Source organism: Stenella coeruleoalba (assembly GCF_951394435.1).
Source record: "Stenella coeruleoalba genome assembly, chromosome: 10".
Lineage (NCBI taxonomy): Eukaryota > Metazoa > Chordata > Mammalia > Artiodactyla > Delphinidae > Stenella > Stenella coeruleoalba.
Genome location: NC_137156.1, coordinates 65,225,405 through 65,238,394, shown reverse-complemented (window position 1 = coordinate 65,238,394; position 12,990 = coordinate 65,225,405). Strand labels below are relative to the sequence as shown.

Here is a 12,990-nt window from a genome sequence, read left to right as displayed (position 1 = left end):
ATCATTTCTCCAGCTCCATACCATTCAGAATGATAAGCATGTCTCCTCCTGGCTTCACCCAGGTTCCAGCCAACAGTGCTGAAACGGCTGAGCTCACGGGCAAAGCACCTCCACAGGGACTGTGGAGAAGCCCTGGAAACAGCACCCCACAGCCTGACGAGCAAGGCTGGGACACCAGATACTTATGTGCCCAGGCCAAAAGCCTGGCAGTGGTAGATTTCATTTCCTGGAAAAGTGGACCATTTGCCAAGGGTAGCAGGGAGCTCCAAGACATCTCATGCATCACACCAGGGACCTTGCACTCACCTTCAGTTTCTTACAAGCCAGGGCTGCCGCCTTATTCTCTGCCTCTGCTTTGCGACGCCCTTTGGCGACAAAGGTCATGGGACAGGGCCAGAGTAGGGTGAGGGTGGACAGCTTGGTCTTGGTGCCCACAGTATGGAACTGCATGAGGTTCTACACAAAGGGCAAGAGAGATGGTTACAGAAAGTTAGGGAATGAAAACATCCAGGAGTTCGCAGAATATCAAGGGACACAGAGATGGATTTAACCCCCATCTGAGCAGGTACCAAGCATCAGCCACAAAAGAAGTGCCACTGAACAGGCAGAAGCCAGCCCTGTGGGGCTGCAGCTCCCAGATCCTGGCCTTGCTTCTCCTGTGGTACCATGATTTCACAGCAGGAAATGGCATCTGGGCAATGCCACTACCTGCCCTCCTAGTCCACTGTCCTCTCAGCACTTTCAAAGCAAACAGGTATGATGGTAGCTGCAGGTTGAAGCTGTCAACACAAGCTAAAAACTAAGCACATCCTGGGGGATCAAAAAGGCCTTGCACCTGGAGAGAAGCTCTGCTTAACCAAAGCCCCTCAGCCTGACAACAAAGATGAAAACCTCAGCAAGTCAGCCACCCCCTCCCCAAACCCTCCTTTCCTGCCCACAACCCTTGAACAGATATAGGTCTTCCACTCCTACAGTCCCCAGCCCCCTCCCTGTGCTCCAGTGTTCTGACTTCCAATCTGTCCCTGCTGCTTCAACCCTCCAAGGACCTGGAGTTCCCCCAGCTGGCCCAGGCTGGGCTTGGAGAACGGGCATCTTTGGCCCTCCCGTACGTAGTCTCCCTCCCACCTGGTCTGGAGGAAAACCAGACTTGACCAAGACAGCTCCCCAGTCTCACACACACTTATAGGAGACCCAGCTCACCTTGGCTGTGGAGGACGATGTCGCTATCTGAATCACCTTGGCCAGAAGGTTCTTGGGAAGCGGAAACTGGGTCAGAGCCCTAATAGCACTGTCGTCATCTGTCATTTCAAAGGAACCCCCCCTGGGAGGACCAAAAGTTTAGGTGAAAAAGCACTCTCTTCCTGGGCCAATTTCACCTGCTCTGAGACCCAGGGGCTAGGATACTGCATAGTTGCAGGAGGCTGGGGCATTTCCACTTGGCCTGTGATCCTCTCACAGACACAAAGCACACCTGGCGCTCCCTCAGTTCCCCCAAACAGATAGGAGGGTAGGGGCAGTGGGCAGGTAGAGTAGTTACTGGGCCTCTGAAGGACCCAAGTGTGAGCTGGAGAGAGGGTCCGTGCTGCTGTTTCGCAAAAGCCCAGCCATACAGTACATGGCCACAAGTGGCTTTCCCCAAGAACAGGTAGATATACCAATGAATAACAGAGACGCGGACTGAGATGTGGGGCAGGGGCCCTCCCATCTCAGAGAAGACTCCCTGGGAACACGCCCCACCCCATGTCAAGGTGCAGCCAGCTTCCCCTGCATTCCCTGCCCCTGGCTGTACCTCGAATCCCTGAGTGGGGTGTGGGAGTCCTGCTGGGCCATAGACAGAAATTCAGTGACATCAATGGTCCCCTCTTCTAGCTCTTCCTCCTCATCCTCCTCTTCCTCCCGGCCCAAGGAGCGGGATAAGCCCCCAGGTCCCCCTGGCCGGATGCTCTCAGGATTCAGCTGCCGCCAGGAAGTAGGTGGCATGGTGGGTTCTGGGCGCCACCAGCTGTCAGCCGGAGAGCCAAAGCGATCGGCTAGCACGCGGTATTTGGCTGCATCAAACAGCTCATTCCGGGGACCCAGCAGACCCCAGCCCTGGGGAAAAAAGGGGCGTTGTGAGGGCCCATACCACCCTCACACCTCAGGCTGCTCGGAACCTGCCCGGTTACACCGTAAGTCCCTCATGTGTGGGAGCCATGCTTTTTCACCTGTCTACTCACCTCAGGCCCTAGTCCAGAACTGGGCACAGAGAGAGCACTTAACATGTCTAGCTTCAACAGATGAAAATGACAAGGTAAATTCTTATAGCTATTAAGACAAAAGACCAAAGAAACAAAACAAAACAAAGAAAAACCCACAGGGCAACAAGAAGCAGATGCATTCACAAAGTGATCTAGAAAGCTTCAGTGAGTGTAGCAATTAGGATATATGTTGTCTATACCATAAAACAGCTATACCTCTGACACAAGAATCCTATGCTGGGAACATACTCTAGAAATAACACCAAACGTTTTTAAAGCCAGTTATACAAAAATATTATTTTAAAATATATTACAGTTTTATTCTTTTCTAGAGAAAATCAAATAAGACATTTGCCGAGTCTCTAGCATGTACAAAGCAACATGCTTGCCACCCTGGGCACCATCAGGAGGGATGAGACCTGATCTCTGCCCTCAAGAAGCTAAAAATCTAAGAGGCAGAAGAAAAATGCAGAAAAACAGAGTCTAAAGAACAAAAAAATAAGAAGCTAGAAGAACAGGAGTAGCACGTGAATAGAGCACAAGGTCAAGAAATTCAAGTTGGGAGTGGTAAAGACAACACGGGTAAGCCAGGCGCATCAAGAGGGTTTCAGACATTACAGCCATGTGACAGTAGATGGCAGGTGCCAGAATCCAGGCACTGCTCCACAGCGCGGCTTCAGCCACACCTGACTCGTGACAAGCCGAGGAGTGACCACTCGCTTCTTAAAACTCTCCCCTCAGGGACTTCCCTGGTGGCTCAGTGGTTAAGAACCTGCCTGCCAATGCAGGGGACACAGGTTCGATCCCTGGTCTGGGAAGATCCTACATGCCGTGGAGCAAATAAGCCCACGAGCCACAACTACTGAGCCGGCGCTCTAGAGCCCAAGAGCCACAACTACTGAGCCCATGTGCTACAACGACTGAAGCCCGCACACCTAGAGCCCGTGCTCCGCAACAAGAGAAGCCACCACAAGGAGAAGCCCATGCACTGCAACAAGGAGTAGCCCCTGCTCATCACAACTAGAGAAAGCCCGTGCGCAGCAACGAAGACCCAACACAGCCAAAAATAAATAAAATTAAATCTTTAAAAAACAACAATTCTCTCCTCAGATTTCTGAAAGAACCAACTGTAATTTAAAATGTAATCAGGTAGCTAGTGGGAAGCAGCCACATAGCACAGGGAGATCAGCTCGGTGCTTTGTGTCCACCTAGAGTGGTGGGATAGGGACGGTGGAAGGGAGACGCAAGGGGGAGGAGATACGGGGATATGTGTATACATATAGCTGATTCACTGTGTTATACAGCAGAAACTAACACAACATTGTAAAGCAATTATACTCCAATAAAGATGTTAAAAAAAAAAAAAGTAATCAGGAAGGGACTTCCCTGGAGGTCCAGTGGTTAAGACTTTGCCTTCCAATGCAGGGGGTGTGGGTTTGATCCCTGGTAAGGGAGCTAAGATCCCACATGCCTCGCAGCCAAAAAACCAAAACATAAAGCAGAAGCAATATTGTAACAAATTCAATAAAGACTTTAAAAATGGTCCACATCAAAAAAATCTAAAAAAAAAAATAAAATGTAATCAGGAAAATTCTATTCACAACAGCAACAATAACCATAGCCTACCTAAGATGAACTTAAAGAAATAAATTTACATATTTTTTAAAAGTATAAAACTTGGTAAAAGGACACAAAATATGGGAGTTCCTGATATGAAACTTTTTTGAGTAAAGAGACAAAAGCCTCCTAAGTTAACCCATGTAACATAACTCCAATCAAAGTCTGGATAGACTTTTTGGGCACTTGACAAATTGTCAAATCTGTGTGGAAGAACAGATGCGTAACAGTAGGATTCTGTGACAGAGAATGTGAAAAGGGCACGCCACACACATCCACATGCATTAAAGCACAGCCACTCAGGGCAGGGCAGTACGGGTGCCTGGCCCAAGGCTCAGCCTCCATGCTTCTGCGTCACGTCACCGCCTGCTTACAAGGACGATCTGATTATACAGGAAACACATACAGCACCCTCGCCCTTGGCCTTCCCCAGGACACCAGCATGCTTTACCTCCCTGCCTCCCACTCACAGCCCCCCACACACAAGGCCATGAGGTGTTCCTGATGATGAACACCCACCCAACCCGCTTCCCCTCCAGGGCTCCCCGTGCTGGCTCATGCTTCCCCACCAACCCGCTCTTCCTCCCTCCTCCATCTGACCAGTCACTGTCTTTTCCAGCTTTTTAATAACCCCAGAAGAAAGCTCCTGCACTGCTGCTACTGGCATTCTCACCTATCCTGTGCCCCCGTCTCTGGTCTTGCCTGACCCCACTGCTTTTGGGGACTATTCCTAAAGGCAAACTCAGCTCTGTCATTCCACCAATTACCACCAGTCAGCAGACCTAGCATCCACAGGATCAATCAAGACTCCTACCTGAGACACCTAAGGGCTTGGCGTTCTGGCTCCTGCCCACCTGTTCGCACCATCGCCAAGCACTCAGACCCACGTTCACAATCCGCTAGTTGCTCGCGCGCACCCTGGTTCCATGTCTCTGCGCCCTCTATCTGGAGTGCCCTCTCCATCCCTGTTCCTGGAAAACTTCTACTCACTCTTTAAGAATAGCCTGCTTTATTCAGGAGGCTGAGGTGCACCTCTCCCCTCATGTGGGTGCTTCCTCTCTGGGCTGTGGCTGCCCCAAGAGCACCCTCAGTCACCTTTGTGCTGTCAGCACCTCACAACAAGCCTGAGGGCAATGCTTAAGAAACATCTAGTTTGGGAGGAAAAAAGATGAGCAAATTTGAGTACAAATATTAAGGAATGAATGGGCTACACTCTCCAGAATATATAAAGAACTCCCATAATTCAACAACAAAACGATGTGGCTAAAAAGTGGCCAAAGGACTTAAAAAGACATTTCTACAAAGAAAATACATAAATGGCCAATAAGCACAAGAAAAGATGCTCAACATCACTAATCATTAGGAAAATGCAAATCAAAACCACAATGAGATACCAACTCATACCCATTAGGATGACTACTATCAAATAAATAAATAAAATGAAAGAAAGTAACAAGTGTTAGTGAGGCTGTGGAGAAATTAGAACACTTGTGCACTGTTGGTGGGAATGTATAATAGTACACTATGGAAACAGTGTGGCAGTTCCTCAAAAAATTAAGAACAGAATTACCATATGATCTAGCAATTCCAATTCTGGGGATTAAAAGCAGGGTCTCGAAGAGGTATTTGTTCACTGCAGCCTTATTTCACAATGGCCAAAAAGTGGACCCGAGAGTCCATCAATGGATGAATGGATAAACAAAATGTGATATATACATACAATTGAATATTACTGGCCTTTACAAAGAGAGAAACTCTGACACTTGCTACAACATGAATGAACCTTGAGGACATTATGCTAAGTGACATAAACCAGTCACAAAAGGACACTGTATGATTTCACTTATGTGACGAGTAGTCAAATTCGCAGAAATAGAGAGTAGGATGGTGGCTGCCAGGGGCTGGGGGGAAGGCAGGATGGGGAGTTGTTTACTGGGTATAGAGATTCAGTTTTCCAGGATGAAGAAGTTCTAGAGACTGGGTGCTCAACAACGTGGCTGCACTTAATACTACTGAACTGTACACTTAAAAGTGGCTAAGATGCTAAATTTTATATTTTGTGTATTTTACCACAATTAAACAAACATACAAACAAAAAAGGCCATGAGCATAGATAGAGAACAGAGAACGGGCTGGGGAGGAATGTGATCACAACTTGCTGCACATGGTCTCAGTTTAAAGTGCCTTCTACATCCAGGCAGAAAAGCATCCTCACCCTCGGCACTATAGACATTTTGGACCAGGTAATTCTTTGTTGTGAGGGGCTGGCCTGTGCATTGTGGGACGTTTAGCAGCATCCCTGGCGTCATACCAGGTAGCACTCTTCTCCTTGTGGCTGCCAAAAATGTCTCTAGACATTACCAAATGTCCCCTGGGGTGCAAAGTCCCCCCGAAATTGAGAACCCCTGAGGTAGAGGTGCTCTAAGGGAGACGGAGGTTTCCAAGACATTAAACACAGAAAGGATGGTTGAATTTCTGAGAGAGAAGATTTCCCCAGGCAGAAGGAGTACAGAAAAAGATGTTTATAGAGAGTGGGAGAGGAAGAGGAGCCTAGAGTGACCCAGAGACAAGGAAAGCAGGTATAACCCAGGGGCTGAAGAAAAAATGCCCCGCAGTGCCAAAGCCACAGACCATTCAAGCAGAGCAAGGACTGAGGGGAGGCTGGTGAGCCTGGCAAAGCTGCCCCAGTCAGCCAACAATCACCAGGCGCTATGAGGATGTGAAGGGAACCAGCAACCATGGCATGGGCTGTGATGCTGGAGTGGAAAGAATGCAAACCACAAGCACGGAGAGCTGTGTGCAGGGAAGCAGGGCCTGGGGAAGGGATTACAACGCTGAAGAATTTTTTTTGGCTGTGCCGCACCGCTTGCGGGATCCTAGTTCCCCCAACCAAGGATCGAACCTGTGTCCTCGGCAATGAAAGTGTGGCATCCTAACCACTGGACCGCCAGGGAATTCCCAAACACTGAAGAATTTTTGACTCTTACAGAAAAGAATCAGATGAGGAAAGATCTGAAAATTAAATAAAAGCGTGGGAGACAAGATGGAGGAGACAGAGAGGACACAGAAAAGAGAAGGGTCGTGTGGGAGCCCAGGACAGGAAAAGGGACCTTGCCTCCTCAGACCCAGGAGAAGCAGTGACAATGAAGGTCTGTAGACCATGAGCGGGAGAGAAGCTGAAGGAATACAGCTTTGTCCTTGTCAAGAGCAAAGACCTAGGAATGTGAGGAAGATTCAAGGTTGGCACAGCCATGAAGGGAGCCAATTAGGGATCGAAAGAAAGGCTGGGAGCAACAATGAAGGTATAGGAAATGCAGCGCAATCAAAAACTGAAAGCAACCCACGTCCAACCACTGGGAAGTGAGAGAAGTGACTATTATTCTTCCATTGTAAGTAAGAGAGGACTATGTGCCTACAAGGAAAAACCTAAATACATGAAATAACAGGGAAAGAAAAACAGAAACCAAAATAGAAGTCTCACCATGGTGCTGTACAGAGGGAGTGTTCTCCATAAAGGGGTTCTTCTCTGTGGTTTTTGAAACCACAGAAAGTAGATAACTACAGTGGCAAGAAAATAATATTAATCTATTCGGTCACTGGCTGAAACAAAAAAGGAACCACAAGGTGGGAAGGGCTTAGGACAGGTGAGTGGTTTGAACACCCTGCCAACCTAAACCTAGGTGCAGCTGACACCAGGAAAACCGTCACTTCAAGCAGTTCTCAGGAGGGAGGTCTGCATGGTCTTCACTAGGGGAGGGTCACCTTGAACAGCTGGCAGGCCGCAGCCGCAGCCTGCCTCTCAGCGTCGATCTTCTTGCTGCCATAGCCTTCTACCTCCACACTCTTGGGCCACTTTATGTGGAGGGTGACTTTCTGAGGAAGAGAAGAGAGAATCAGGACCCTTGCCTCTCTAGACTACAAAGTTATAACAAACCACATGGAGAATCAACAGCAAAGCTGTAGACCTCACAGCAGCAGGCCTGAGTGCAAGACAGAACCCCAATCCCATCATTAACTCCTTGGAAGGCTCAGACTCCCCCACCCTCAAGCCACTGTCCCACCTCAAGCTGTTTTGCTTCTTGAAAGTGCCATGTTCTAGCCAGAGGGCAAGGTGGGACCCACCTTTATCCTTAAAAATTTTCATTCAGAATGGTTTGCCTACATGCTTCCTGTGGGTCCCAGGACCTACAAGACTCTGGGAGCAGGAATTATCATCAGCTCTAACCCTCTACAGTTCCAGTTAGTTGGAAGGGACCAAATCCAGGGCCCAGTACAGAGGCCTATCTTACACAAGATGGGAACGTCTCACTTCACTTGCCCATGTTCCCCTTCCCTAAACCAGGCTCTTCTCCAGATTTAGCTTTGCTCTGAGATTCTCTGCTGACCATTCTCAATTCAGAAAACCCACTCTATGGCCTCCCTGACAAGAACTCTGAGAGAGAAAAGAGCAGCCAGTCTCCTTCCAGAGAATCAGACCAACATGTCTCCTTGCCACCAGCAGAGTTACCTTTTTCTTTGGTCCATTTGTGTGCACGTAGACCAATTTGTCTTTTGCATGTGAGATGCCAAGGGCTCTTCCAATCACACTGTTGAGAAGATTTTTGGGCTGTGGAAACTCTTTTAATAGGTCCCTAGAAGCTAAGAGAATAAGAACAAAAGCATTATAGTTGTGCTTTTTCTTCTAAAAACTCCATGGGGTGTGTATCAGGACAACCCTGGACTGGATACTGAGGATGTTGGCTCATGATCCCAAACCACCCAGGAGCATCTTAAAAAGGAGGGAGAATGACTTCAGGGTTTACAGGGGACAGTGGGGCTAGAGCCAATGCACGATCATCTCCTGAAAGAGAAGGGCCAACGCCCCCCACACCACAGAGGGGAACCAGCCAGGATCCTCTTCGCCACCCAAGCTCCCAACTTAACACATCAGCTACAGAAGCCTACATGGCAACAACGCCCCCAATCTGATGTCTGAAAGAACGCACTAAACAAAAAACAAAATCGACCACACACACACAGTGGAGTTCACGACAATGCAAGGCCCCTCCTAAAATAACAGACACACAACAGGGAGGGTTGGCCGTGGAGTCTGAATACCAGGCCCCAGTTCTCAACTCTACCTCAACACCGTACAAAAGGCCACCCCAGAGCCAGATTATGTGTAGGGACACTGATTAGAGACCTCCTTAGCTTAGACATGGGCATGAGCTATTCCTCCTGGGAGTTCACTGCAGTGAACCAAGTGGAGGCGGGATGCATCAAACACCGTGAGAGGTTTATTGCACTTTGGATCAATCCCAGAGCACAAATGGGTGAGATGTCCACCTAGAAGCAGCTTGTGCCAAACACAGGACTTAGACCATGAAGAAGCCTGCTGAGAGTGGCTGAAAACTAAAGGAAGAGCCCCAAAGCACCAGAGTGGACCTTCAAGAGATGCAGAGTCAGAGACCAGCAGAAGGGATGGGAAGCCTTTTCATTCTCCACCCACAGTCTCTAGCATTATAATTCAGCTACAAAAAGTAATTTTGTAGGGGGTACATATATGCACCTGTGCACCTGCATGCATCAATCATAAGTCACCTGGGGAGCTTCTTCACAGCACTGCTCACCCTGATCCCCACAGGGCACCTGGGAATGGCAATGATGTTAGGCAAGTCTGTATTTTGAAAAAGCTCCTCCAGGAGTTCTGCTGTAACTCTGCTGCCTGGGTTGAGGCTATTTCCTTGGAGCAGACTCCTGTGTCATCTGGCCAAGAGGGAGGATTCTGCCTGGCCCTGTCTCCCTCTAAATGTTAACTTGTAAAGCAACTGAGAGTCGAGTAGTCGAGAAACAATATGTAAGTAGACTCAAAGGGGTTCCATCCCACAGGAGGACCCAACTTTAAGTAGCCCACTAGACACACATATAACAGCAGACGTGCCCTGGTACCCCCTCCAGCTCTATAGGGCAGAGGCTGGCTCTCTCTGTCCATCCTTGATGGGCATGGATGCTCTTACCAGTTTCATTTCCTGCACCATTCAGGAGGCGCCGCGCTGGGGTCCACTAGAGCAATCATTCTGTCTCTATTCGAGATTCTGAAGTCTCAGATGTATTTTGAGCTCTTTGCCTTTCTCACAACAGCGAGGATGTGCTTAACCTTGATGCTCTAACCCTTGACCACGGACCTGGCAGGAACTGGACGTTTACCTGTTTTCCCCCAACTCCCTTGTGGTACACACCTATCACCTATTGTTGCCAGGTGCAAGCGCTCCAGTCCCAGAACCTCCGCGCTTGGGGACCATTTGGGCCTGAACCGTGTGAGCTTTACAACAGCAGGGCTCCGGCCCGCCACTGAATGGTGGTCTCAGCCATACAAGAGAGGGCCCGACCCCAGCCCGCGCCCCTAGCTCTGTCATCCCCCGAACTCAAGGGCGTCGCAGCCTGGCTGCCCCTGCCCTCACCGTTCACCATGCTCCCGTCGCCTTCCTCAAGCCCGTCGGGGGCCGCCCCCGCCTCAGCGGCCGCCTTCGTGCGGTCGGGGCGGATGCAGCCTGTCGAGAGGCCGCGCGGGCGTCCCTGTCGCCCGGGGGTGTAGGGAGCCAGCGGCCGCAGGCGCGGAGAGACGCCGGCGGCCAGCGCCATGAGTCTCCTGGCGGCCGCCATCTCGCTCCCGCCCGCCCCCGCGACTCCGGAGCCCGGCAGGGACAGGGCAGAAGGGCAGGAGCGAGCGGCCCGGGCGCCGCGCGCCCCCTGCCGGATGGGCGGACCCGGGACCGAGGCGACACGGCTCCCGCCCCACGCAGCCCAGGGCCTCCAGCGCTGCACGCTCCAGTCAACCGGTGGGCCGACCAGACCAAGGCTGGAACCCTGCCGAAACCACTCCCCCAGTAAATCCAACCCACAGACTCGTCATCTGAAGCTGAGGCAGGAAGAGAGAGTGGGGCTTCTTGGGAAATAGTACAGGCCTCAGCTTAATGTCCATCCAAGGAAATGAACTTGAAGTTCCCTCTAGGTCCCACCCATTGCAGGTAAATACCTCCCACATGCCTTTGCAAATTGGCCTGCACTCCCGGCCAGCAGAGCGTAAGATCATTGCTAAGCTGGGGCACAGCCACCTCATTTAATGGCTTACAAAGTAAACCTGGTGAAGAATCTGGAGCCAGGACAGGGAAGACCTCTTGAACATAAGCAAACCAGGTTTACTCTCCAGAGCTGGAGTCAAAGATGTAAAGTACCCAACTTGGACACTATGCCCAAGAATTGAGCTGTTCCAGCAGTGAAAGTCTGAAGCTGCTGTTCTGTGCTCGTTTGAAAGCCAGATGGGATTCTGCTTCCAAACTACTACACCTGGGCTCTGGCCAGGCTCATTCCTCTTCCTCTTCTGGCACTGAGGAGCAGGGTTTGGGGTCAGGTGGGAATCAGACTGGATCTGCATGTTGGGGCAGCGGCAGTGACAGCAAGGGCCTCAAGGTCTCAATCCCTTGGAAGGAGGCCTTGGTCAGAGGTTGGCAGTGCACTTGGGGTGCAGCTGGCAGTGGGGGGCTGTTTGTTGTTTGTGTTATAATTCTAGATGTGATTCCGATGATCTCCTGAAGAGCTAGTTAAAACATTACTGGGAGCCACCCTCCCAGAGTTTCTTAGTCATTAGGTCTGGAATAGGGCCCAAGATCTGCATGTTTAACAAGTTTCCAGATAATACTGAGGTTGCTGGTCTGGGATCACATTCAGAACTGCTGGCCTATGGCAAGAACATGGGATTTGAGTCCTAACACTTGGGCTTAGCCCCAAGTCTACCACGTGTCAGCTGTGAACCTTGGGCCATTTTATCACTGGGGGAAATTAGGACAAACCTGCTCTACTCATTTGGTATGACTGTGGTTAATATAAAATGGGAATGTTTGGAAGGGGGCTTTGCAGAGTGCTCTGACAGAGATGCCTCTGCCCTCTGAGATCTGAGACAACAGGGGACAGGTCCCTTAGAAGCAGAGCCAGAGCAAAATGGGGCAGCTTCAACTCCTGCTCCTCCATTCCCTCCTCAGTGGGTTTTTAACCAGGAAAGGGCAAAAAAGGGAAGGTGGCCCTGGCAGCAATGGTCTGACGTCACAAAGGGACATCACCATCCATGTCAAACACCCCTACCCAGATCATCCATATAGGGATGGCAAGACCCTTGGGGCAGAACATGATTTACAAAGGCTTTGAATTTGGCCAAGTGGCACTTTAATTTGCCAAAACCTAAGGCATCCACCCAGCTTCAGGAGTACTTTTCAAGGATTGTTAGCAGCCCAAATTCCCTCAAAAGAATCCAGAAGCTTAGCAAGCCTGGGAGTGGCAGCAGTAGCTGAGGCCAAATTTTGAAAATTATGGTGTCTGAAAGCTGAAGGAGGCAATAGCCTAAACCTCATCTGCAAAGCAGGGCCTGGGTCTATCTTGGTGTTTCAGGAAGCCCTCAGAATAGCACTCTGCTCTGACAGCCACTTAGGCTAAGGTTGAAATGCTATGATTTCATGGATTTGCTTCCAAAGAGGCCAAAGGGGAAAGATACACACAAAGTAAGATTGTCCATGAGCTGTTCATTGTTCAAGCCAGGTGATAGGTACATAGGGATTTACTATACTATTTTCTCTATTTTAGAAAACATATTTCAAACAGATATTTGAGATTTTATGTAAAAAAAAAAAAAAAGGTAAGGTGATGCCAAACAACTAGTTGGTTCTCTGAACGCTCTTTTCCTATTTCATTTACTTCATCTGGGTTCTAACAGCTGGTGTCACCTTGAGCATATATTTCACCTCTGCAGACCTCATTGCCTTTTGTAAAATGAGGGCAACTCTTAGACCAGCTCTTGGAACCATTCTGGTTCTGTGATCTCCCCATTGGTCTAAAGCAGGGGTGGCCAAAATGTAGCCTGAAGACCAAACCCACCCACTGCCTGTTTTTAAAAACAAAGTTTTATTGGAACATAGCCATACTCACTTGTTTCTGTATTATCTATTACTGCTTTCATGCTATAATGGCAGAGTTAAGGAGCTGCAAGGGAAACCATATGGCCTGCAAAGGCTGGAATGTGTACTCTCTGATCCTTAAAGAAAGTTTGCTGACTCCTGCTTTAGAGGACCTTGAAGAAAGTTAAAGAGGCTCAGGCATGCCCCTGGTT

At 49.5% G+C, this 12,990-nt stretch overlaps 1 protein-coding gene across 7 annotated transcripts in view; it reads right to left on the bottom strand.

Moving 5' to 3' along the window:
- The window catches only part of DHX30 (DExH-box helicase 30), a 30,674-nt gene that overhangs the window by 6,150 nt on the left and 11,534 nt on the right, over positions 1-12,990 (bottom strand). For 6 of the 7 annotated variants that reach the window (XM_079933954.1, XM_079933952.1, XM_079933958.1 and 3 more), the window contains 5 exons: positions 8,362-8,492; positions 7,617-7,727; positions 1,790-2,091; positions 1,201-1,321; positions 307-456 (listed from right to left, as the gene is read on the bottom strand). In XM_079933954.1, coding sequence (XP_079790080.1) covers positions 307-456; positions 1,201-1,321; positions 1,790-2,091; positions 7,617-7,727; positions 8,362-8,492 — 815 coding nt within the window. Of the gene's footprint in view, positions 1-306; positions 457-1,200; positions 1,322-1,789; positions 2,092-7,616; positions 7,728-8,361; positions 8,493-10,294; positions 10,671-12,990 lie in introns of those variants that run through there. The other variant, XM_079933955.1, reaches the window with a different exon arrangement.